Source organism: Rhineura floridana, chromosome 3 (assembly GCF_030035675.1).
Source record: "Rhineura floridana isolate rRhiFlo1 chromosome 3, rRhiFlo1.hap2, whole genome shotgun sequence".
NCBI lineage: Eukaryota > Metazoa > Chordata > Lepidosauria > Squamata > Rhineuridae > Rhineura > Rhineura floridana.
The window spans coordinates 141,131,660-141,156,597 of NC_084482.1; the positions used below are offsets into that span (position 1 = coordinate 141,131,660).

The 24,938-nt window shown below is 41.2% G+C and overlaps 1 protein-coding gene across 2 annotated transcripts in view; it reads right to left on the reverse strand.

Moving 5' to 3' along the window:
• The window catches only part of NUP210 (nucleoporin 210), a 158,452-nt gene that overhangs the window by 54,678 nt on the left and 78,836 nt on the right, over positions 1 to 24,938 (reverse strand). For both annotated transcript variants that reach the window (XM_061618161.1, XM_061618162.1), the window contains exons 16-23: positions 15,079 to 15,252; positions 14,527 to 14,719; positions 14,072 to 14,178; positions 10,060 to 10,164; positions 9,881 to 9,982; positions 7,638 to 7,766; positions 5,991 to 6,118; positions 1,106 to 1,241 (exon numbers count right to left, since the gene is read on the reverse strand). In XM_061618161.1, coding sequence (XP_061474145.1) covers positions 1,106 to 1,241; positions 5,991 to 6,118; positions 7,638 to 7,766; positions 9,881 to 9,982; positions 10,060 to 10,164; positions 14,072 to 14,178; positions 14,527 to 14,719; positions 15,079 to 15,252 — 1,074 coding nt within the window. The remainder of the gene's footprint in view (positions 1 to 1,105; positions 1,242 to 5,990; positions 6,119 to 7,637; positions 7,767 to 9,880; positions 9,983 to 10,059; positions 10,165 to 14,071; positions 14,179 to 14,526; positions 14,720 to 15,078; positions 15,253 to 24,938) is intronic.

Sequence of the window (24,938 nt, forward strand, 5' to 3'; positions counted from 1 at the left end):
TTGTTTGCCTGATCTTACCTTCAAATTCTATGTTGCTTTTTCAATGACGGTTCCTTAAAATCCTCTGCTTCTTTCATTAACTGTTACCACTCTCACATATTCCTGTGCTTTATGCTCTCCGTCCCCATCCTTACCATTCTTCCCCCTCCCCAATCAAGCCTAGTCTAAAACGCATACAAAAATAAGCAGATCACTGTACACAGCAGGGGTGGGTAACCTGTGGTCCTCCAGACGTTGCTGAACCACAGTTCCCATTATCCCTGGTAACAGGCCATGCTGGCTGAGGCTGATGGGAGCTGTGGTCCAGAAACATCTGAAGGGTCACTAGTTAGCCCATTCTGTTGCACAGGAAATGATAAGGTTCAAGGTTCTAGTTTTAGTGTATAAAGCCCTATACAGCTTGGGACCAGGATACCTGAAAGACGGTTTTAACCCTTATATACCCAGTTGATCACTGCACTCTGCAGGTGAGGGCCTCCTGCAGATACCATCTTATTAGGAGGTCTGTTCTGCACAACATAGGAAAAGGACCTTTAGTGTGGCGGCACCTACCCTGTGGAATTCCCTCCCCTTAAATATTAGACAGGCGCCATCTCTGTTATTTTTTCAGTGCCTTTTGAAGACCTCCCTCTTTCAACAAGCCTTTTACGTTATCCCAGTCTGCTTCTGTATTGGAACTGCTTTTTAATATGCTTTTAAACCTTTTTTTAAAATGTTTTTTAACCTTTAAAAAAAATGTCTTCAAAGCTTTTAAAAAAATGTTTTCAACGTTGTTTTGTTTTAATGAATTTTAATGTCTGTTTTTATGATGTTTTAAAGTGTTTTTAGTGCTTTTGTTTGCTGCCCTGGGCTCCTGCTGGGAGGAAGGGCAGGATATAAATCAGATAATAAATATATATATATAATGGATAATCTGACTTTAGCAACTTAAATACGTAGGAAGAATTACCATGCCCATATTCTTGCTTAATGATATTGATACTTTGTTATTTATTTATTTCAGACATTTTAATCATTTTGAAGGATTAGTCCTTTTAGAAATCAAGCAGCCTCACCAAGTTAAGGAAACCATAAAGCATTATCTGTTAAGAGTGAAAATGTTTACTTCAATCTGCTGTGAAGCTGAACTGATTCTCTCTCCATATCTGTCAGTGACAACTGCTGTAAGACTGGTTTGACCTATGGTCACTCCATGAACGAGAAAGGCAGCAGTGTATTCATCAGAGGCTTCACTGAGAGGTCTGCAGGAAAGAAAACACATTAATTAGACTGGCTCATGTAAAAAGGAATAAAGACATCCTACTTTAGGGGTCTAGTATTGCTTCTCTAGATGTTGCTAACCATGAAGTCCTAAGTAGAACAATATACAACAGCTGCGTTTTAAATGCAAAATGGCACAGATACTGACTAAATCTAGCTTTTCTCAAGGATGAGGCACTGATATCACAGCAAGTAACATTGCCAATGCCAATGTGTTCAACAGGCAGATTATAGAAAATATCTGTTACATAAATCTTCTGTTGCCATTACTTTAGTCTTCTTGACATTCAGCTGTAGTCCTGCTTTTGTGCTTCCCTCTTTAACTTTCATCAGCATTCGTTTCAAATCATTACTGGTTTCTGTAGGTAGTATGGTATCATCTGCATATCTTAAATTATTGATATTTCTCCCTCTAATTTTCATGCCTCCATCTTGGTCCAATCCCGCTTTCCGTATGATATGTTTTGCATATAGATTAAACAAATAGGGTGAGTGGGTGAAGGAAGTGGTCAATGCCTCCCTACAACAAGGCAGAGTTCCAATGTGCCTAAATGAGGCAGTTGTAAGATCTTTGATGAAAAAGCCCTCCCTGGACCCCTCTATTATGGATAATTATCGGCCAGTGTCTAATATCCCATTTCTGGGCAAGGTAATAGAGCATGTGGTGGCCTCCCAACCACAGGGATTCCTGGATGAAACGGATTATCTAGATCCATTTCAGTCTGGTTTCAGACCTGGTTATGGGACGGAGACAGCTTTGGTCGCCTTGGTAGATGACCTATGTAGAGAACTGGACAGGGGGAGTGTGTCCCTGTTGGTTCTGTTGGACCTCTCAGCGGCGTTCGATACCATCGACCACGGTATCCTTCCGGGTCGCCTTACTGGGATGGGACTTGGGGGCACCGTTTTATGATGGCTCTGTTCCTTCCTGGAGGGGCGAACCCAGAAGGTGGTGCTGGGGGATTTCTGTTCAACTCCTTGGCCATTGGCCTGTGGGGTCCCTCAGGGTTCAGTTTTGTCCCCCATGCTATTTAATATCTACATGAAACCGCTGGGAAAGGTTGTCCGGAGGTTTGGGGTTCGATGCCATCAGTATGCAGATGACACCCAACTCTACTTCTTCTTTCCACCTAATTCCAAGGAAACTGTCTCGGTTCTAAACCAGTGTCTGATAGCAGTGGTGGACTGGATGAGGGTGAACAAGCTGAAGCTTAATCCAGACAAGACAGAGGTGCTCCTAGTCAGTCGAAAGGTGGATCAGGGAATAGGGATTCAGCCTGTGCTGGATGGGGTTACACTCCCCCCAAAGACGCAGGTTTGCAGTTTGGGTGTGCTCCTGGACTCAGCCTTAAACCTGGAGGCCCAGGTTTCTGCGGTGGCCAGGAATGCTTTTGCACAGTTAAGACTAGTGCGCCAACTGCGCCCGTTCCTGGAGTCATCTGATCTGGCTATGGTGACACATGCCTTAGTTACATCCCGCTTAGACTACTGTAATGCGCTCTATGTGGGGCTGCCTTTGAAGACTGTTCGGAAACTTCAGTTGGTGCAACGAGCTGCAGCCAGAATGTTAACTGGGGCTGGTTACAGGGACCATACAACTCCCCTGCTGCAACAGCTTCACTGGCTGTCAGTCTGTTTCCGGACACAATTCAAAGTGCTGGTTATGACCTATAAAGCCCTATACGGCTTAGGTCCAGGCTGTTTGTCAGACCGTATCTCCTTATATCAACCTGCCCGGGCCCTGAGATCTTCAGGAGAGACCCTTCTCACGATCCCAACACCTTCACAAGTGCGACTGGTGGGGACACAAGATAGGGCCTTTTCGGTGGCTGCCCCTAGGCTCTGGAACTCCCTCCCTAGGGAGGCAAGAATGACCTCCTCTGTGCAGTCCTTCCACCGACAGCTAAAGACTTTTTTCTTCCGGCAGGCCTTTTCTATTGGGAACCAATCGGTTTCTCCATATTCTGTCCTTGCAGTAGCCTCTTGTCCAGAGTATAGGTTGCGCATTAGGACAATCAGATGCGGTGGCACCCCCATTTCTTTTAAAGCATTCCATAGTTTCTCATGGTCTACATATCAAAGGCTTTGCTGTAATCTATAAAGCACAAGGTGATTTCCTTCTGAATTTCCTTGGTCCGTTCCATTAACCAACATGTTTGCGATATGATCTCTGGTGCCTCTTCCCTTTTTAAATCCAGCTTGGAAGTCTAGCATTTCTCACTCCATATATGGTAAGAGCATTTATTGTAGAATCTTGAGCATTACTTTACTTACATGGGATATTAAGGCAATAGTTCGATAATTACTGCAGTCCCTGGGATCCCCTTTCTTTGGAATTGGGATGTATATTGAATGCTTCCAGTCTGTGGGCCGTTGTTTAATTTTCCATATTTCTTGACAAATTTTTGTCAAAATTTGGATAGTCTCAGTAGCTTGTAGCAACCCTACCGGTATGCCATCTGTTCCTGGTGATTTGTTTCATCCAAGTATTTTAAGACCAGCTTTCACCTCACATTCTAAAATTTCTGGTTCTTCATCATACGGTTACTCCAGGAATGAATCTGTCATCCTTGCATCTCTTTTATGAGTTTTCAGTGTATTGCTTCCATCTTCCTTTTTCACTTTGGTCAGTCAGTGTGTTCCCTTGTTGATTATTCAACATCCCTACTCTTGGTTAAAATTTCCCTTTTATTTCTCTAATCTTTTGGAATAGGGCTCTTGATCTACCCTTTTTGTTGTCCTATTTCTATACAATAACCATTGTAATAGTTCTCTTTGTCCCTACGTACTAGTTGCTGTATTGTTGCATTTAGGGTTCTGACTGTGTTTCTATCTCCTTTTGCTTTTGCTTTCCTTCTCTCTTTGACCATTTTAAGAGTTTCATCAGTCATACATTGAAGTCTTTCTCTCTTTTTAACTAGAGGTTTTGTCTTTTTGCATCCTTCCCTGATAATGTCTCTGACTTCAATCTATAGTTCTTCTGGTTCTCTATTAACTAAGTTTAAAACCTCAAATCCATTCCTTGTTTGATCTTTATATTCTTCTGGGTTATTTACACTGTATTTTGGCATTATGATTGGTTTGTTTTAGTTTAGATTAGTTTTAGTTTATAGTTTATTTATACCACTTTTTGGCCAAAAGACCCCCAAAGTGGTGAACAACATATTAAAACATAATACAAAAAAAAAAATTACATGAGAAATAACTAGAAAAAAATACAGTAAAAATACAATGCAACAAGAACAATGTTTTCTTTGTTTTCAAATGATGCACGCAGTTACCACAGCAGATGTGGTCTTAGGAGAAAGTATGGAACTTCTCCATCTTCTGCTACCAATTATATAATCAATTTGATTCCTATATTGACCATTCGGTGATGTCCACGTGTACAGTTGTCTTTTCGGTTGTTCAAAAAATGTGTTTGCAAGAAGCAAATTATTGGCTTCACAGAATTCAATAAGTCTTTCTCCTGCTTCATTTCTATCTACTAAGCCCCATTTCCTCACAATTTCTAGTTCTTCTCTGTTCCCTACTTTTGCATTCCAGTCCCCCATGATTATCAGCACATCTTGTTTTGGTCCGTGATCAATTTCTTCCTGTACTTTTGCATAAAATTTGTCTTCTGTGTTTGCCGTTGGAGCATAGACTTCCACGATGGTTATGTTAATAGGTTTCCCATTAAATCTCATTGATATAACTCACTCAGACCTTGCGTTGTAGCTCCTAATTGCTTTTGCTACATCACTTCTCACTGTAAAAGCAAGCCGTTCCTTTATTTCTCATTTCCTGCATAAAATATTTTGTAGTTCCCTGATTGAAAGTGTCCCATTCCTGTCCATTTTAATTCACTGACGCCAAGTATTGTAATGTTGATACGTTCCATTTCTTGCTTGAGAATTTCTAACTTTCCCTGGTTTATGCTTCTCACATTCCATGTTCTTATTTTGTGCATGTCGTACAACTCTGGACTCTCCTTTCACCTCTGTGCGCATCAGCCTCTGGGCTTCCATTTGGCTTTGACCCAGCGGCATCATTTGTCACAGCGCTACTCGTATTTGTCCTTTGTTCTTCCCCAGTAGCTCGCTGAGTACCATCTGACTTGAGGGTCTCATCTTCCAGCACTATCTCGTGTTGCATTTTGGATACTCTGTTCATAGGGTTTTCATGGTAAGAGGTATTCAGAGGTGGTTTACCATTGCCTTCCTCTGTGTCTAATCCTACTTAGGCAATCTTACTTAATTTACTTAGTCTAATCCTACTGAGACAAAATGAGTTTTCAGAAGAACCACTGACATTCATATCTGTGAAAGTGCAGGATAGGGCTTTCTCAGAAGTGGTACTCTGGTTTTGGAGCTCCCTCTCTAACAAGACACACCTTGCTCCCACTATGAACAGTTTCTGCTGGCAAATAAAAATGTTAACATTTAATACAATGTTTCATAACGTGAACGCAGATAGACTTTTATCAGACAGTGTTGTTTTGTTTATGAGTTGTCCATTTGGCAGCACATTAATTATCTTGAACATTTTGTAAGAGAAAAGCAAGATATAAATGTATATATGTCTTAAAACTATGCAACTTTTAATGCAATCTTTCAAACTCATAATATATTTCTATTTTTCCCTTCTAAAATCGTACTATTATTACAGCCTCTCTGCAAATACCTTACAATATTACTTTTGTTTATTCTGCCTATAAAGAGAACATAACAAATTGAAATAGCACTTACTTCAAGGAAATAATAGGAGATGCTGCCCGTAGATTTAAGTCCATGAAGGCGAAGTATTTAGCCGGAAAGTATTTCTTAGAAGCATCCAGCACTCTGACATAAGCAGTAACTTTTTTGCCAATTTCTACCTGCAATGCATTTGTTTACAGATGTTGACATTTCCTCTGAAGCAATACCCCCAGTTTGTCATGATAATACTATAAAAGTTATTAAGGTACCAATGCCAGATCAAGCTACTGCTAGGTAGCAATAAAAGTGACATTTCTCCCTTTGCTCTCCAGAAGTGATAGTTTTAAGCTATATTTGCCTTGTAGCAGTTCATACTTGAAACAGTCGACCTTTTCTACCATTATTGTGATATTTGTACTGGGCTATGGGCTGAGCTGACTTTTGTGGACAACATGCTATTTCTTCAGCACTTGGAGCTCACAGCCATATCTGGTAGCAGTTCAGTGGAAACCGTTAAACTGCTTTCAGCCCTATTAGTCTTAAGCTTACCAAAGGTAACCCACATCCCCAAGAACTTCTGTGGGAGCCTCAATCTACTATATGTGACCATTGCTCAGAAGCATTCCTCCAATCACTCCTCCTTTCTACCAGGCTGTGACCAAGAACACTGAGAGCACCTAGAAACAGTCCATACACTCAAGATTGCATGCAATATCAGTTTAGAAAAATAGACTGGTATTTATACAGCACATTACAGAGTTAAAGCACTTTACGTATATTGGCCTTTTTCCACTATGGTATGGCATTTCATTTAAATGAGGCCATTATCTCAGTAACCTAAGCACAAACTTGTAAGGCAGATCAGTATTATTTTCCCCATGCTTTATTTACTCATTTAAAATATTTCTTTCCTGCCCTTGTACCCCACAACAGGCCAGCTTATAATGTAATTGTATACAGCAAAGAAAAACACAATAAAATATTAAAATAGATAAAAATACATAAAATACAGTTAATGATTCTAGGGGAATGATATTAAAAGGGAACTGAAGAGGTAAAACTAGAAAGGGAGGTGGGATAAAACAATTTTCAGGCTAACCCTTTATGTTGAAGGGTAGGCCTAGAAAGAGTTACTTGTCTAAGGCCACCTAGTGAGTTCTCAGCTAAGTTTCTTCGCTGGTGTGTTTTACTAGCTCTCTACAACTCTGTTTCAGGACTCTTAAAAGTATGAACAATACAGATTAAATCTAAAATCTACCATCTGAATGATTCCTAATAAGCTCCCTTAACTTGAATAGAATGTCTTACAGCCAAAATATAACACCTATTCACATCTTAGTCGTGTGCAACGGCAATGCTATGTTGATTTGGGAGTGGGCCCGCACTTTAAGTCCTGCTGCTATGGCAGATCTGCATCTGGGAACAACCACACATTGCATGTGGTTGTCTGTAAGGAAATGTCAATACACAAGCTGATGGTTATGAGTTAGGGGATCCATGTGATCAAGACACCAAGGTGTGCATATGTCACAATCACACAGATTGTGTGACTGAGTTTTTCTTACAGCCACACACAACACATGGCTCTTCAGAGAAAGCAGACATGAAGTTGGGGGCATGATTAAAAGGATAGCCATACTTCTAAGTCAACATGCCATTGTCCTATATGTGAGTAATCACACAGAAATGAATACTAACCTTGTCAATAACTCCAACATATACTCCTTGTATATCAGACACATACACTTCAGCTTTAGCAAGAGCAGAAGATGCAAGACACAGATCGTGAACCATTAAAGACAGTGCCCCTGGATGTAAAGGATATACCTAAAATACCAGAAAAAAAGAAAAATGTACAAAATGCAATTCTTAATTGTTTTGAATGTTCTTTATTTAACAGTGAAGGTTTCTTTTTGTTCTTAGAGCAACCAACAAATACCTCGATGAAAAAAGAACTGCACTAATATTTTTAAAAAAACATTTTTGTACTAAATCTACCCTATCCAAATAAAGCTGTAAAATATTTTAAGCTTCTTCATGTCACTGCATTACTGCAAAGGGCCTTTAGGTAGCAATTCCATTAACAGACCCTAATGCAGTGATAACCTCAAGACCTGTATTTACCCACTGGTATCAGTAACACAAAAACTGAAGAAGAAAAGAAGAGAAAAGGATAGTTTTAAAAAAAACTTGTAAAAAGACAATACAGACAAAATCTGAGAAAAAAGCAACGCATCTGCAACATTGAGAATGCTATTCTTAGTGACTTCGCATGAATTGATAGCATCTTGCCTTCATGAAGAACAATTTAACATTTCAAATACTCTTAATCTCAATGGTAGAAGTAATACCTCACTTAACAAATCCTCCAGGAAAGAAGCTCCTTTTAACAAAGGCTTTTTGGGGTGTTGGGGGGCGCACACTCTGACAGAGTCAGAATGTGTCTCTCACACATGGCTGGAATGGTGCTCCTTGCCAGGTGGCACAGACACCTCCACAGTAAACAGAGCTTCAGGCTTGCCTGCCTGCTTGAGTGTACAGAGAGGAGAATTGTGCTCAAGAAACTACATGATAAAATAGAAAAGGCCAGGCAGGCATCCCTGGATGCATTTTGGAAGAAGCCTTCATGTGATCTGTATGCAATGCTTACCTCACCTGGCCGTTTCATTTCAGACATGCTTATTGTTAGTTTTGAATAAAACGTTTGCTGAAATATGTTGAACTGCTCTTCTTTTCTGTGGTGTAGGAACCTATTCCTATTCTTTCCATGTTATTCCTATCTCTGGTACCAAAGTTTCTGTTAAATAAATGTCCATAAACGCATCTACCTCGTTAACAGAGATATTACTGTACATATAAACTGCCAAAGCTGATATACCATGTTACAGTGTGACATTTCCGAACAAGGTGGAGCTTAACTTCACAAATGACTGTCAAAGAACATGAGATGCCATATGGAGTAATCTGATTTGCTGATTTATTTATTTAATTGAAGGGTTGTATCCAACTAAATCCAACTCAGAGTGCACCGATTGAAATTAATGAGCCTAAGTCATCTCCATTAATTTAAATGCATTATACAGCCGCAAGAGTGGCTGTACACTATAGCCAGCATGGATTTTTCATATTCCGCCATGTTAAATTGAAAATACCCCCATGCCACTGTGCTGCTTCCCATAAGTTCATTTTACAACAAAATCTTACAAAACTTATGAGTCCTGACCTCAAAAACACTTGCTTAACAACCCTCTTAAGTTTTTATGGCGATCCACAAAACACTCAGAAAGAATCCAGAGCTCAAAGTCTAAAGCAAGAGTAAAATACTCCAGACCCCTGTTGGACTTTTTTCTATGTGTTCTCATAATTTGTTGAAATTAATTAAAAATCATTCATGTTCACAGAGTACATGTAATCCTATTACTAACTTTGAAACATACTTTGACCTTCATCTTCTGCAGTTTAAAAGTTTAAAAAATGCCTGGCTCATTTTTAATTAATTTAAGAATATTAACATTGGCATCTATGATAGTGCAGGCATGCTCAGTAAGAACCAACTGTCAGTGTTCTAAAAGTCAGGCTAAGCTGTTTGGCTTGGCTAATCAGGAGGTCACACCCACAGCAGACTTTTATTCCACTTTAGACAGTCATGGCTTCCCCCAAAGAATCCTGGGAAGTGTAGTTTGTGAAGGGTGCTGAGAGTTGTTAGGCGACTCCTATTCCCTTGTCAGAGTTCCAGTGGCCAGAGTGGCTTAACAGTCAGCCCCTCTTCACAGAGAATTCTGTGACCGTAGCTCTATGAAGGGAATAGGGTGTCTCCTAACAACTCTCAGGTTGCTTGCTCTAACACGAATGGTTCAAGGCTTCGCCCACTCTACTTTATAAAAATTACTGAGTAGTAAATTATTTCTCTCCTAAAGTAAGCACTGCATTATAGTACTTACCACAGCAACACCTTGAGCTTCTTCATAAGCCACTTTTGCAATGTTGTGAACAGTGGTGTTAATAAAAAAATATCCAGAGCCCTCCTTTATAAGCAGTTCAGCCTGCCAAAAAAAGTATGTATTATGTAATTTACATTTTCACACAGATTGCTAAAGAATATGTAAAGACTATCTCTTACCTTGACAGCCTGATGATTATAGACAGTAAGTTCTTTAGGACTCACTTTTACATCTTCTACAAGTATTAGCTCAATAGTTGCAGATACAGGTGTAAGGTGTTCATACTATAACGAATAATGGAGACAACAAAAAAATGTGCCATGAAACCTACAGTCTGACATTGGGAAAACACTTTTTGGTACTATTTTCAATTATGTTTATTGCTGTACAACACCCCTGATATTTCAGTATTTAAATACTTTTATAAATAATTAAGTAGTTATAAATAGTCAAACAGACTGTGGAAGAGATAAAGCAGCAGACTGCTTCTTGGAAGCACAGTATCTATCTAGTAATAGTAGCGGCCTGCGGGGATGCACTACTTACCTGGCTCCCCAACGTGGAGGTCATTGCAGCTAAAAGAGAGGGAGGGGTGAACTGGTGGGGAGGTCGGCATAGTATGGGCACAGTGTCAGAGCCAATCAGGTGCTCCTGCTGCTGCATCTACACTGGCCCAACCTCCCTGATCGTTCCCCTCTGTGTTACCAGCAGTGACCTCCATATTGGGAAGCCAGGAAAGCAATGCCATCCTTACCCGCAATGTATTTGGTGTGCCTCAGCAAAATAAAGCTATTCTTCAACTCATGGTTCAATCGTATAACTTAAAATCACATCTTACTGTGTTTTCCACTTGAGATCTAAAGTAAAATTAGACTTCATTAGTTCCACATATTAGTTCTGCATTTCACTCAAAATCCCTAACTTCCTTTCTTCTGTTCCTTCTTTTTGTGAACTTAACACTGGAAGGACTTAGAGGTACCATGTAAATACATGACACTACATGGTGTTGCTGCTGCTGCTGCTACTGCTATTTCCTTAGTCTAAAAGAGGATAATTAGGGTGCAATCAGCCATTAGTTATGCATTAGGAAATCACATTGATTTTCAGAGGGACATATGCATGGGCCTGCAGCTGTAATAAGGGACTTGTATGCTCTGCATGAAGGCAGGTATATCAGTTATCAAATCAGGTGTATAAATACAGAAGTTATATTTGCAGGGCTGGCACCAGAGGGCGGCCAGGTCAGGCCTTGGCTGAGAGTCTCTGCAGCCCAGAGGGCCCCTCCTTAGGGTGGTCGGCTCCCGACCCTGCCACGGATAGTGGAGAGGGAGCTCCTAGGCACCCCCCAAATACAGATAGTGCACAGGCTTCAATAAGCCCTCACGCATGCCCCACCTACCTCTCCTGTCATTGTGAATGCCATGGGCACTGTGCGTTCATGCCTGCAATCAACCAAGATGTCGGCAGGGGCTTCCCTAGAGGGCTGACGCTCGGGCCACCATCTTGGTTGATGGCAGGCATGTGTGTTACACACGTATATGCCTGCCATCAACCAAGATGGCAGTGGGGGCGTAAGCCCCTTGGGAAAGTCCATGCTGCCACCTTGATTGGTGACAGGCATGCACATTATTTATGTGAGACTATATGACATGAGAGGGAGGTAGAACATGCGGGCAGGCACCATGGGCCTGGTGGTGCCCAAGGGCCCAGTCATGCCTGGCACTGGCCCTATATATTTGATACCTCCGTTTCATTTTATTGAACACACAATTAAATGTTTGGAATAATCAAGTCTAAACTGGTAATATATGTATTTTTTCAAATGCTCCCACCATACTGGGATTTGATAAACCATTTCCCATGTAATCTAATATCTGTGCAGCAAATCTTTACCTTGACCAAAATAGATTCAGAAACTCAGGGAACTTTCAAAAGCAGTTTGTGACGCAGCATGGATTTTGTGGGGATGGGACTGAAGGAGAGACTGAACATCTAAAAATACACTCAGGTCTTCCGGGAAGGGTTGCTTTGCCTGTGCTGCCTCTGAGAAGAGCTCTTGTCTCAGAAGAAGCTTTTTCAGCTTTAAAATCAGTCACAACGCTCTTTTTGACTGGTAAAGATTTTCTCCCGGTCAGGGAGAAACGTAGAGATCAACCACAAAGCCTGTTTTTGTGGGGAGGACTGGATTTCATTTATTTATGAGAGAAGGTTCAAACTGCAATGCTGGACGGACTTTCATCAAGCTCTTGCTGATTACAGCTACACGTTTATCTTTTCTTTAAAGAAAAATGGACTTCAACAGGCAGATAAGCATCCTTCTTTCTATTTTCTTTTTTTACTTGGTTTAAATTGGTGTAGCAAAAAAGAGATTTGTCAATGAATCAGCTGTGAAGAACTTCTAGGTGAGCTTATGGCTTTTCTCCTTCACTAACGAAATTAAGGAGGAAAGAAATCGAAAAAGCTTATCTTTGTTTTTATCGCAAAAAGTTGTCCTGGAGGTGCATTCTAAAGATACCAACGGAAGAGGGATTTCTATTTCGAGGAGGGGGGAACAAAACCTTTTTTTTTGGTCTATTTCATTTTGACGAATCTGCTTGTTCACGACGCCACTAATTGTTTTGATGTTGGGAACTAAGTTTGTTTTTGTATTCCTGAATACATAGAGATAAGGTAGGCTGTAATGTCTACACTGATATAAACAAGCCTGGAACATTAACCCAATTGTGGCTGAAATAATTTTTGTTTCTGTGGTTTTAAGAAAGACAACCAGGAAAGTGATTGAGACCATGGAAGAAATTATGTTTCAGAAAATAATGGCTGAGATTGAGATAATGAAACAAACCCTGAGACAGGGTAGACAGGAGATGAAAATTGAATTTAACAAAATGACGCAGGAGCTTAAAGAAACAACGGATTCTGTGAGAGAGGAGTTTGATGGGATAGCGAAGCTACAAGCCCTGGAGATTGGAACAAATGTGAAATTGGAAAAAGATTTGGAGTTTATGGATGTTAGAAATAAAGTTTACTGTTTGGAATTCAACGTTGTCTCTGAAGAAATTAATGAAGATTTTGGTGGTAAAGTTATCAATGTCTTGGATAATTTTCTGGACTGGAATGATATGATGGAGCTTGACATAGAAAAAATCAATGGAGTTGGCTACAGATATGTGACAGTGGAGAAACTCTTAAGAAATGAGCCAGTGCATTTTGTAAAAAAGAAGAACAGAGATATGACTTTGCAGCAATATTTCAGCAACATACTCAGAATTCTTGACTGGAATGATGTGATGGGGCTTGACATAGAAAAAAGTTATGGAATTAACTACAAATATGTGACAGAGCAGAGATGCACCCAGAGCAGAGATGTGACTTTACAACAATATTTCAACAACATATTCAGAATTGATGGCAAGGACGTATTTGTGATGGGGGAAATTCCCATCAGACTCTTGTTATATGACTATGGCTATGACAGCAAGATCATCATGGGATACTGATAATGGATGAATGGATACTGAAACCACTGGATTTAACAGGACTATTGAAGATGGAAGATGGAATTAATATTGATAATGGAAGAATGGTTGTGGAAATTATTGGACTTGGCAGATTTGACGAGATGGATTAATTGATATGTTTGCTTGGACTATGGCTATGACAACAAGATTATTATGGGATACTGATAACGGAAGAATGGCTACTGAAATTACTGGACTTAACAGGATTATTGAAGATGGAAGATGGAATTAATATAGATAATGGAAGAATGGCTATTGAAATTATTGGGCCTAACAGATTTGAATTAGATGGATTAAGCGATTTGTTTATTTGGAGAAAAATTGAAAGATATATCTCCCAAGGAATTGAAACCTCTCTTGGACTTTTTGTGGAAAGAATAAAATAATGTTTATGAGATTTGATGATTAATTAAGATAACTACTGGAGGAAAGTGATTTTATAATATAATTTTAGAGATAGGATTGTTATATATTGTAGACCTATAACTGATCTGCGACAAATCGGAAGTCAACATTTTATTTTATTGTTTAATTGTTTTTGTTTTGCTTTGTTTCTTGTCTTTGAAAATTTGAATAAAAATTAATGATAAAAATAAAATAAAAATACACTCAAGAAGTGGCAACAGTAAATATACTTCATTAGGGTAAAATAGGAAAAGCTGGAAAAATTTACCACTTTATTCACTTCAGCAGCAGTAAGATGAAAATGTTGATATTTAGCAGCAGTAGCAGATATAGTTGTTGTTCCAGGTTTGTGATGAACTAAAACAGTTTGCAAACCTAAGAAAAAAGACAGACAAAACTGGAAAAGGGGCATTTACTATCTGATTAAGCTTAAATTTTCAGGAGCATGGAGATGCACATATGAATTTTGAGTATCAGTTTATCTTCCTTTCCCTTTCACTTCATTATATCCTTAAATAGACTTTTAAAAATAGCATATTTGTTGACTAAAATGTTATGCTCATTTCAAAAAGTTCCTTTGACCAAAAAAGACAATCTATCAGACCCGTCCCAAGAAGAAAAAACCCAACGTTACAGAAAGCAAAGTTTTTGGATCTAGCACTAATGCCACCAAGTTCAATCAGTTTACCCAGACAAACAATACATAATGTCCTGGAGTTGTACCATGCATTATCTTCTGACCATTTCCACGATCTTTCAAAGACAGCTCCATTGACATATTGGCCTCTATGCTGGCTAATGAATATTTTGTTGATTCCCAGATAATACTAAGGGAACTAAAATTGTCAAATTTACGTCCCTGTTGATCGTAAACCTCCAACTCCAATACTGGATTGCGGTGTTTTGAAACAGGGACCTGGAAGATAAATAATTTTGTTTATAAACAGGAAAAGTATCCCTAGAATAATATTTATGGGTAGAACTAAAGACAAACCATGTTGTATTATAATCCAACAGTCTTGTTTTTCACCTGAAGAAATGTTTGAAGGTTTCCATGAAAAACACGGGAAACTGTCATGCCCCAAGCAAGTAACAATTGTGTTGTAGTGACCTACATGATTGGTCCAAGCCATGTGTTAGGAGGCCTTTAAACATTTCAGCAGCATTACGTGATGAAGCCATGGAAAAGAAGCTCATATGCTGTTTCTGTAATGACTGAAAGGTACTTAATACCAGTCAAATGTGAGTGTTCTATCATCATTATTTCACACTTACCCCTTGCTTGCTTTGGTGAAGAAAAGGACAGGAGAGACCTAGCTCAGGATCTGCATATACAGGTGCCAAAGTTAACCTGGAGGGAGTAGCACAGATCAGCTTCATAACAGCAGGTTCAATAGCCGGAAAGGGGTTAGTAACAGTGGGCTTGTTTCCTATTGTTAATGAAATCACCTGCATAAAAATGAGGAAATACATGAAAAGAGAAAAGGAATGCCATGTTGAGGAAGTCATGTTTTATTGTTACAGTCTAATGCAAACTTAGAGCTCATCCAGACAACTGCAAAATGTGTGACACGCCCGCTATGTGTGTTCATTATTTTTCGGTCGTCCAAATGACGTCTCGCGCTGTTACCCATTTTTGCGAGTTAAATCCGCTCCTTGCAATAGCGGCAAAAATGCGATTTGCTGTTTAAATTCGGGAATCATCCGCTGTGCCTTCAGGAGATAGGATGCAATACCGTGGACTTTACAGCTAATGGGTGGTTCTTGGGCGTTTCCCCTTGCCCCTTCTCCTCATTCCAGCCAATCACGTATCTGCACTTTTGTGCATGTGCGAGAATAAGCCCGGGAAAATTGAATCAATCATTGCAATGGTGGGGTGTTGGAGGGGGGGTCTGCAACTACTGTGCAGATGCATTTTATTTTTTGCCAGCCTGCAAACTGGGCGGCCGGTCTGGGTGAGATCTGCAATGCACAGCAAGTGAGAAAAGGGCTGCTGGTTGGTTTCATGCCTGCCTCCGGAAAGCTTTGTCAATTTCATTCTACTTGCTGGGGTTTTTGTTTCAAATCATTTTGCCATGGGAAGGAAAGGGAGAAGGAGGGGGGGTGACACGTTTCTTGCTTTTTTGGAGAAATAATGGGCATTTCCTGCCCTGCATATGAGTGGTTTGCTACAGCGTCCCCTCCACCCAGAACCATAGAGACTGGAGAACCATAGAGCAAGAAACGTGTCACCCCCCCTTCTCCCTTTCTTTCCCGTGGGGAAATGATCTGAAACAAAAACCCCAGCGAGTAGGATGAAATTGACAAAGCTTTCCAGAGGCAGGCGTGAAACCGACCAGCAGCCCCTTTCTTGTTGTATTTGCGATATTACGCTTAAACGAATGTATGCTTTTCTGCCTTTATGGATATTTAAGGAGATACACACGCTGACAATTGCACTTTCCCTCCCTGACCCTGCTGCTGCCACACACGCTGTCGCGCACACACACAGCATGTGTGCGGGGCCACCGAACACCAACCAGGCTCCTGGGCAATGCCAGGCAAAAGCCTATCACATGGCCGCCGCCGCCACCTCAGCTCGCCTCCCCTCCCCAAATCTTATCAATTGTCCCGAAGGGAGCAGCGGGCAGCCCACCCCTCACGCAAGCTCCTAGGCGGGCTTGCCTTCACTCGGGGAAAGCCGGCAGGCACAGATGGTCTCAAGCTGCTAACAGTGGAGGGAATTTGTTTTACGTTGGAGTGATATACTTTATTTGTTTGGTGCCATGGCTTAACCTGCTTCAGTGGCTTTAGCCTCCCCCCTCCCCGCACCGCCACTCCTGCAAAGACCTGTTTGCTCTCTGTGTGTTTAAAAACAATAAACTCCGGTGTGTGTTTAAGGAAAAGGGAGAGGAGTGGTCGCTTTTGCGTAAAGGTAGAAAAGCATACAGTCGCTTTTGCAAAATATCGCAAAACAAGCCAACCAAAATGCAGTAATTACTCGCGTATAGGCACCTTGAGACACCCCCCTTGCCGGCCCTGCTCCAGAGTGGTGAGCAGCAAGGGACTCCATTACAGCCACAGGAAATTTAAACTTTCGCGCTCGTAAGTTCAAGCGCTTGCGCCTTGTTGTGCTTTTTTGCAAAGGGGGAGAGGAGCATACGTCATATTTTTGCGGACCAATTGGCTGATAGGGGGGAGTGTTATGGGCTGAGCTGGGAAAAAGCGAGAAGAAGTACAGGTCCTCCCGCTGCGTGTGTGGGCGCAAAAAAAGCATTTTTTTTAATGGGAAAGAGCGAACAAACAGGCAAGGTGAGGACTGTCAGATGACGAACCGGATATGGAAAATGTGGATTATCCCGCTCCGTTTGGATGAGCCCTTAGTTTTTCTGAATATTTCAAAGAAGAAACATTAAGCCAATATGAGCCTATTATCCAGTAATAACCTGCACTCCTGACAGATAGATGTATCATTTTGACATTTATTTTCAGACACAGTTCCAGTCCACTATCAAAGCATTATGTCTCACTGTTTATTGCTATTTTACCCAGCTAAACATTGCAAAACAAAAATTAAGATTTTAAGATTTTGAAACAGATGGCAGAGCTTTCTTTCTTTAAGAAAAGGAAAGTACGAGACAACTGGTATGTACATATATCAAAGGCTGATTTAAGTTTTATTAATTTTTTAATACACAAGTCTTCTTCATTTTCTTTCTTAACAGAAGTTATATTCTTACACAACAAGAATAACAACCAACATAACATTTCAAGTCGTCGTAGATTATATGAACACTATGACAATAATTTTCTAAATGTTCCTGCTTCACAACCTTCACTTCACAAGAGTTCCAAAGCAAGACTCAATGGCCTGGTTTACACATAACGCTAACCACACCATAGCTAAGTAGAACAGGTGAAAAGCTGCTGGAGTCTGCCCCTGGATCTTCCTATTGCTGCTCTACCTTAAACTAAACCATGGTTTGCCTCCTCCACACAAACCATGAGCAGTAAGCCAAGAACAAACCTCACGATTTGTCTAGAGCAAGACAAAGCACAAGCCCAGTTCACATGGATTACTAAGCCAAATCATATCTTTGCTCCAGTTAATGTGGCAGCAGGAAGACTGGAGAAAGCAGTGGTAGTTGTTATGGTGAGTACCAGCATGATGGTGCATTCTCAATTAGCTGTGGTTTCGCTTAGCGTTAATGCAAACTCGATCACTAGAATGAGTACTTGGTGAACAGTGCATGATGTCAAACTGAAAAACTACAGTATAGCACTTTACATATATTGGCCTTGTTCAAGTATGGTTTGGCATTACATTTAAATGAGGCCATTAGGCTAAACCTGAATAACAACCAGCAAAGGCTTATTTCACCTGGGTTGTTTCTTTTTCTCTCTGTATCATGGAATTTCATACAAATCAACACTACAGCCTTGATAAGGTCAGCATCTACAACTCAGATCAGGGGTGGGGAACCTCCAACCTATGGGCCACTGATGAGCTCCCAAGGCAATTTCTCTCAAAGTACGTACACTTGCCCACCAGCTGGACAGAGTGGAGCATGCTTTCAGGTTCTCTCTAAAGTCCTAAAAATGTCAACTTCGGCCTGCTAGGGGTTGTGAAATGAAAATCTGACCCTTCAGCATGCATGTTTGTGAATGGTAGTAATTATTTTCCAGTGTATGTTACACCAGAATTCCATACTCATAAGGGAAAAAACTGAGGCTAAATTCTGTTAAGATGAAGGTGCTTATGGGTGGGCAGTTGCCATGTCTGGGAATTAGGTAGATCACCTGTTCTGAGAAGTTGCATTCCCTTTTAAAAAAAAGAGGTTTGTAGTCTGGAAGTACTGATTTCAACCTGTTACAGAAACCCAAGTGGTTTCTGTGGCTTATGCCCAGCTTAGACCGGTTCACCACCTATGGCCATTCCTGGACCAGGATAGCCTAGCTTCAGTAGTCAATGCTGTGATGACCTCCTGACTAGACTACTGCAAGATGTTTTACATTGGTCTGCTCTTGAAGACCGTTCAAAAGCTGCAGCTAGTGTAAAAGACAACTGCTAGTTTGGAGAGTGGGGTAGCCCGATGGGACCATGTGTCACTGGTCCTGAAAATGTTGCATTGGCTGCTGGCAAATCACAGGCTTCAATTCAAGCTTTTAATACCAGTATACAAGGACCTAAATGACTTGGGATCCAAGTACGTAAAAGAGCAGCTCCTCCAGTATTAACCATCCTGGGTCCTATGATTGGCAAGTAAGGCCCAGTTAGTGGTACTGCCGCTGGATGCTACCTGGTTGATGTTAACCCATAACAGGGCCTCCTTGGTGGCAGTTGCTCATTTGTGGAATGCCCTCCCTAGTGCAGTGTGTTTGTCTCTTTAATTATTAACATTCAGGAGAAATTTTAAAATACCCTTGTTCCCCCAGGCATTGGATGGCTGAAATATACTGTTCCTGGAAACCTTAAATATTAGCTGTGAAAGTTTGTGACTGTTTTTAAATGTTTTTGATGTTTCTAATTCTTTTACAGAGTTTTAAATGTTTTTATTAATTTTAATTGTATTTTTTTCTATTTTGTTGCTTGCTGCCCCGGGGTCATTTGGGTGGAAGGGTGGGATAGACATTAATCAAATAAATACATAAATGAACAAAAGAAGAGCGTTTCTGGATGGATCAGACCAAAGGCCTCTCTGGCCCGGCATTCTATTCCCCACAACGATCAAGTACTTAAACCCACAAGCAGAATATGGTTATAGCCCTCGCCTGTTGTTGTTCCAAGTAACTGGTATCAAGAGTCATGGTGTCTACCATCCTAGACGAAGTCTACAGCTGTCATGACTAATAGCATTTGATGGCCTTATTCCTCAAGCCTTTTCAAGTTGTCTAAGTTGGTGGCCATCACATCTTCTGGAAACATATTTCATAGTTTAACTATGTCCTGTGTGAAGAAGTACTTCATTTTATCTATTCTAAAATCTCTCATCATTCAGCTTCGCTTAATGATGCTAGTTCTGGTATTGTGTGTGAGAGAGAAAACGTTTCTGTTCCCACTTTCTCCACATCATGCATAACCTTATACACTTCATCATATGTTCCCTTATTTGCCTTTTTTTCTAAGCCAAATAGCTCCAAATATTGTAACATTTCCTCATACGGGAGTTGCTCTATCCCCATGGTCATTTTGTTTGCCATTTTCTGCACCTTTTCCAGTTCTGTAATATCCTTTTTGAAATGCAATGACCAGAATTGTACATAGTACTCCAAATGCGGTTGCACCACAGATTTGCATTAGTGGTATTATCACATTAGCAGTTTTAATTTTGATTACTTTCCTAATTATTCCTATCATGGAATTATCTTTTTCTCACAGCTGCTGTACACTGGAATGAAGTTTTCATTCAGCTATCCACTATGATGACCACATCCCTTTCTTGCTTAGTCACTGCCAGCTCAAACCCCCATCAGCAAACATGTGAAGTCAGGGTCCCCGCCCCCAATGTGCATCACTTACTCTTACTTACATTAAACTACATATGCCATTTTCATGAACAAGCTAAAAAGCACTAGTTACAATACAGATGCTTGGAGGACCATGTGAGGCGTCCTTCCCTGGCTCTCCCTGTCAGGTTCCTACCTGCTCGTGGTTACTGCCTGTCTCTAGGCACCACCAGGGACTCCACCAGTCCGGACCGCACTCTCTTATGGTTTACCTATCCGCTCTAGCACAGATCTCAACAGATCCCCCTGCTAGGCAACCACCAGTAACGTCCCAATACTAGTATTCCCAGAGACTCTGAATACTGGTATTGTTATTCTCTTCACCGCTGCCACCATTTGTTACAGTTCCCCTTCAGCCTTGGTCATTACCTTACCCTCCCTTCTGGTCTGTGAAACCCCAGCCAAGGATCAGGCCTTTGGTAAACCAAATTAAGTATTTATTACAGATAACAAAGCTAACAAGATTAACAAGATTTCTTCTTAAGGCACATAAGCATATGGTTTTACTCAATACTAATCCGAACTCCACCTCCCTCCTTCTCCACTCTCTCCTGGCAAACAACTCTCTCAAACCCCACCAAGCAATCCACTCTTTCTCTTCTCCCCCCCAGATTCCACTCTCACTCTTCCTTTTATACATTCAGCCATTTTAAACACTCAGCCAATCATCTCGCATTCTACTGCCCATTCACTCCCCCTCTTTCACTCCACTTACCATGTATCTTCTAAAACAACAACACTTACCATATATACATTAATATAGGAACATCACATTCCCCCCCCCCTTAAACAACAGCAGAGTATTATTCCTGTTCCAGGATTTATACGTCGCGTTAACAAATAAAAGTCTCTATGGGGAAAATGTCTTTCTTTGTTCCTCTGTCTGGTCACGTCACTGCAGTCCCAGCCACTTGCCTGGAAAGTCCATCGGCCAGTACATTGTCCTTGCCTTTGATGAACTGGAAGTCCACTTGATAGTCCTGTAGGGCCCAGGACCACCTCTGCAGCATAGTGTTATGGTTTTTCATAGTCTGCAACCATAACAAGGCCCGATGATCCGTAGTCACTGTGAATCTTCGTCCCCACACGTATGGGCGCAACTTGTTCAGTCCCCACACGACCGCTAGGCACTCCTTCTGGACCGACGAATAGTTTTTCTCCCTCGGCGTCAGCTTGCGACTCAGGTACACCACTGGATGTCTGGTGCCTTCTCTCTCCTGTAGCAAGACGACTCCCAGCGCCAGGTCCGACGCATCTGTAGCCACGATGAATGGTTGCTCATAGTCTGGTGCTATTAATATGGGTCCTTGGCACAAGGCTTGCTTCAGTAGATCAAAAGCCTTCTGACATTCATCCGTCCATACCACACGCTCAGAACACTTCTTCTTTGTCAACTCATGCAAGGGGGTTGCTATTTCCCCAAAATTTCTCACAAACTTCCTATAAAATCCAGCCACACCCAGAAATGCCCTTACTTGTTTTTTGGTTAAGGGGATCGGCCACGCTTGTATTGCCTCCACCTTGCTCCATAAGGGGGTGATTTTCCCACTCCCCACCTTATGTCCTAAATAGATTACTTCCTTTAGTCCAAACTGGCATTGCTTAGCTTTTATTGTGAGGCCTGCTTTTCTTAAGGCCTCCAATACTGTTGTCAGGTGTTTATTATCTAAAATTTATTAGACGCCTATCTGGCAGGTAGAATCCTGTCACTCTAGGCGACGTACAATAAAAGTATAATACATAATAAATGTCAAAACACAAAATACAGAACAGTCAATTAAATCCAATAAAAATCAGGAAAACAAAAGGCCAGAACCACACCTTCAACTACCCAGCATGACAAATTGCACCTCCTACCTAATCAAAAAGCCAGGTTTTCAGCTGCTTCCTAATACACAAAAGTGATGGCGCTAGGCGAATGGCAATTGGCAAGGTATTCCATAGTAAGGGAGCCGCGATAGAAAAGGCTTTAGACCTAGTGCCGGCTAATTTGGCCACTCTAATTGAAGGAACAACAAGAGATCTAACAGCTGAGGATCTGGTGTGACCACCTTCTCCAAGAAGAGAAAGTCTATTCTTTAAATAAGATGGACCAGCATCGAAAAGGACTTGTAAGTTATAACCAATATTAGATTAGTGTTGGACATGCTCAGGCACCGACTTGCTAAAAATGGCCACGTCATCGATATAGGCCACTGCAAAATCTAACATGCCTCGCAACACAGTATTGATTAGCCTCTGAAATGAACTTGGTGAGTTCCTTAGTCCCATGGGTAAGGTCACAAACTCATATAACCCATCTGGTGTACTGAAGGCAGTTTTGGCTCTGGATTGCTCGTCTAGTTCCATTTGCCAAAATCCTTTACAGAGATCTAGTGTAGAGATAATGGTTGCTGCCCCCAATAACTCTAACATTGCGTCTACCCTAGGCATAGGATACGCATCTGGGACAGTAATTTTATTGATTAGCCGATAATCAATGCAAAACCTGGTCGTTCCATCTTTTTTCGGAACCAGGACAATACTTGAGGCCCAGGGACTAATGGATTCCCTGATCACTCCTAATGCCAGCATATCTTCCACCTCCTTTTTGATCTCATTCAAAACTTTCCCATTCACACGGTACGGAACAGATCTGATTGGGGCATGATCTCCAGTATCAATGGAATGTATAACTATACTGGTTCAGCCAGGTTTGTTGCTAAAGAGATTCCTATAGGTTTTCAAAACTCTCAGAATCTCTTCTTTTACTTCCTCCTTCACCTCCTCTGACCATTCCACTTGATCTACCCCTCCTTTGTCTTTGCTTTCCTGTACCAAATCTGGAAGTTCAGGCCCACTTCCCTAAGGGAATAAGGTAACTTGCAACACCTTTGCATCCCTGGTATGGTAAGGCTTCAACATATTTACATGAACCACTTTGCTTTTGTTTAATTGGTCTGTGGTGATTACATACGTCACTGTGTCAAGCCTTTCTCTGATGGTATATGGTCCTTCCCAGTTAGCCTGTAATTTGTCATGTTTCCTGGGTATGAACGCCATAACCATATCTCCCACATTATACACACGTTCTCTGGCTGTTCTGTCATACCAGTAACTTTGCTTCTCCTGTGCATGACTCAAATTCTCTTTCACTACTTCCATCATTGATGTTAATTTATTGCGGAATTCCAATACAAAATCTACTACAGAAGTTTTGTACTCTCCCAGAGTTCCTTCCCATGAATTTTTTAGCAGTTCCAAAGGTCCCCTCACTTTTCTAGTAAACATTAGTTCAAAGGGTGAGAAGCCTGTTGACTCTTGAGGGACTTCTCTATATGCAAATAAGAAGCATCCCATCATGCCCTTCAAAACTCCATTAAATCTGGTTCTGTATTTGCTAGGTACTATCAATTGCTTCACTGGTTCACATTCATCCTTTCTCTCAGCAGGCATCCACAGTCTATATAAAATCCCATTCTCACACACAACTTGATTCCTCAGTTTGTCAGTGAAAGGAATCTGTTGGGTCAGAGCTTGTTCCTTTATCTGCTTCAAACTTATATCTTTATGCAGCTCTTCCCTGAATTGATCTGCTTCTTCCCCAGAGACCACTTGATACAGTTTGTCTTCTTCAGCAGGCCTGCTAGTGGTTGCTATGGTGACCTGAGGCTGGTTAACAGATTCCACCCTGTTTGTTTCAGCCCCTCTTAATATGGCTTCTTTTTCTCTGCCAATTTGCTGTCTGGTCACTACATAGATCTTTCCTTGGGCGCCCATTACATCCCTTCCCAGTATTACTGGTTCTTGTTGCTGGGCATTAATGCCTACTTTATATCGGCCCTCTCGGCCTCTCCAAGTCATATCCACCAGGGCCACAGGCAAACTTTCTGGTTGACCCTTCACTCCTTGGATAGTCACAGTTTCCTGAAGTAATATTACCTCAGATATTATTAAATCTGGCCTCAGTAATGTCTGAGCGGCACCAGTATCAAGCAATGCCCAATAATTTGCCCCTTGTACACTCACTTCATCTCTCAGACTTGAATCAAGGTCTGTTACTTCTGTCCAGTTTATCTGGCAGAACTGAACCTTTTTCGCTGTTTCTAAAGCCTTGGGCTCTGTTTTCACTGCCCTTGTCTGAGCAGGATTACTAATGGGGTTGGCAACCTCACATTGAAAACGTAGGTGCCCCAGTCTACCACATTTGTAGCATAATTTCTCCTCACTTTTAGGGTACACAGATCCACCCTGGGGTGTCCTGTGCCCTTCAGATTTTACTGGAGGACTCACTCGCTGTGGTACCACATCCCTTCTGCCAGCATTATATGGTCTGGGTTTAAAATCTCTTGATGTTTTCCCCACCCAGCCAGTTCTATTGGAGGCGAAGTGATCCGCCATCTCTGCGGCCTCCTGCACAGATGTAGGGGAACGGTCTTTGACCAGGAGCCTTATTTCTGGTGGTAACTGATGGTATAATTGTTCCAGTATCATGAGGCTTTTCACCTCTTCCACTGACTGAGCTTTGGCACTACTCATCCACTTTCCAAATATATCCATCAACTTTGCTCCCAGTTCCACAAAAGACCTCCCTGCTTGGATCTGACAGTTTCTGAATAATTTTCTAAAGTAGTCAGGTCCCAGTCTGAACCTTTTGTATACTGCCTCTT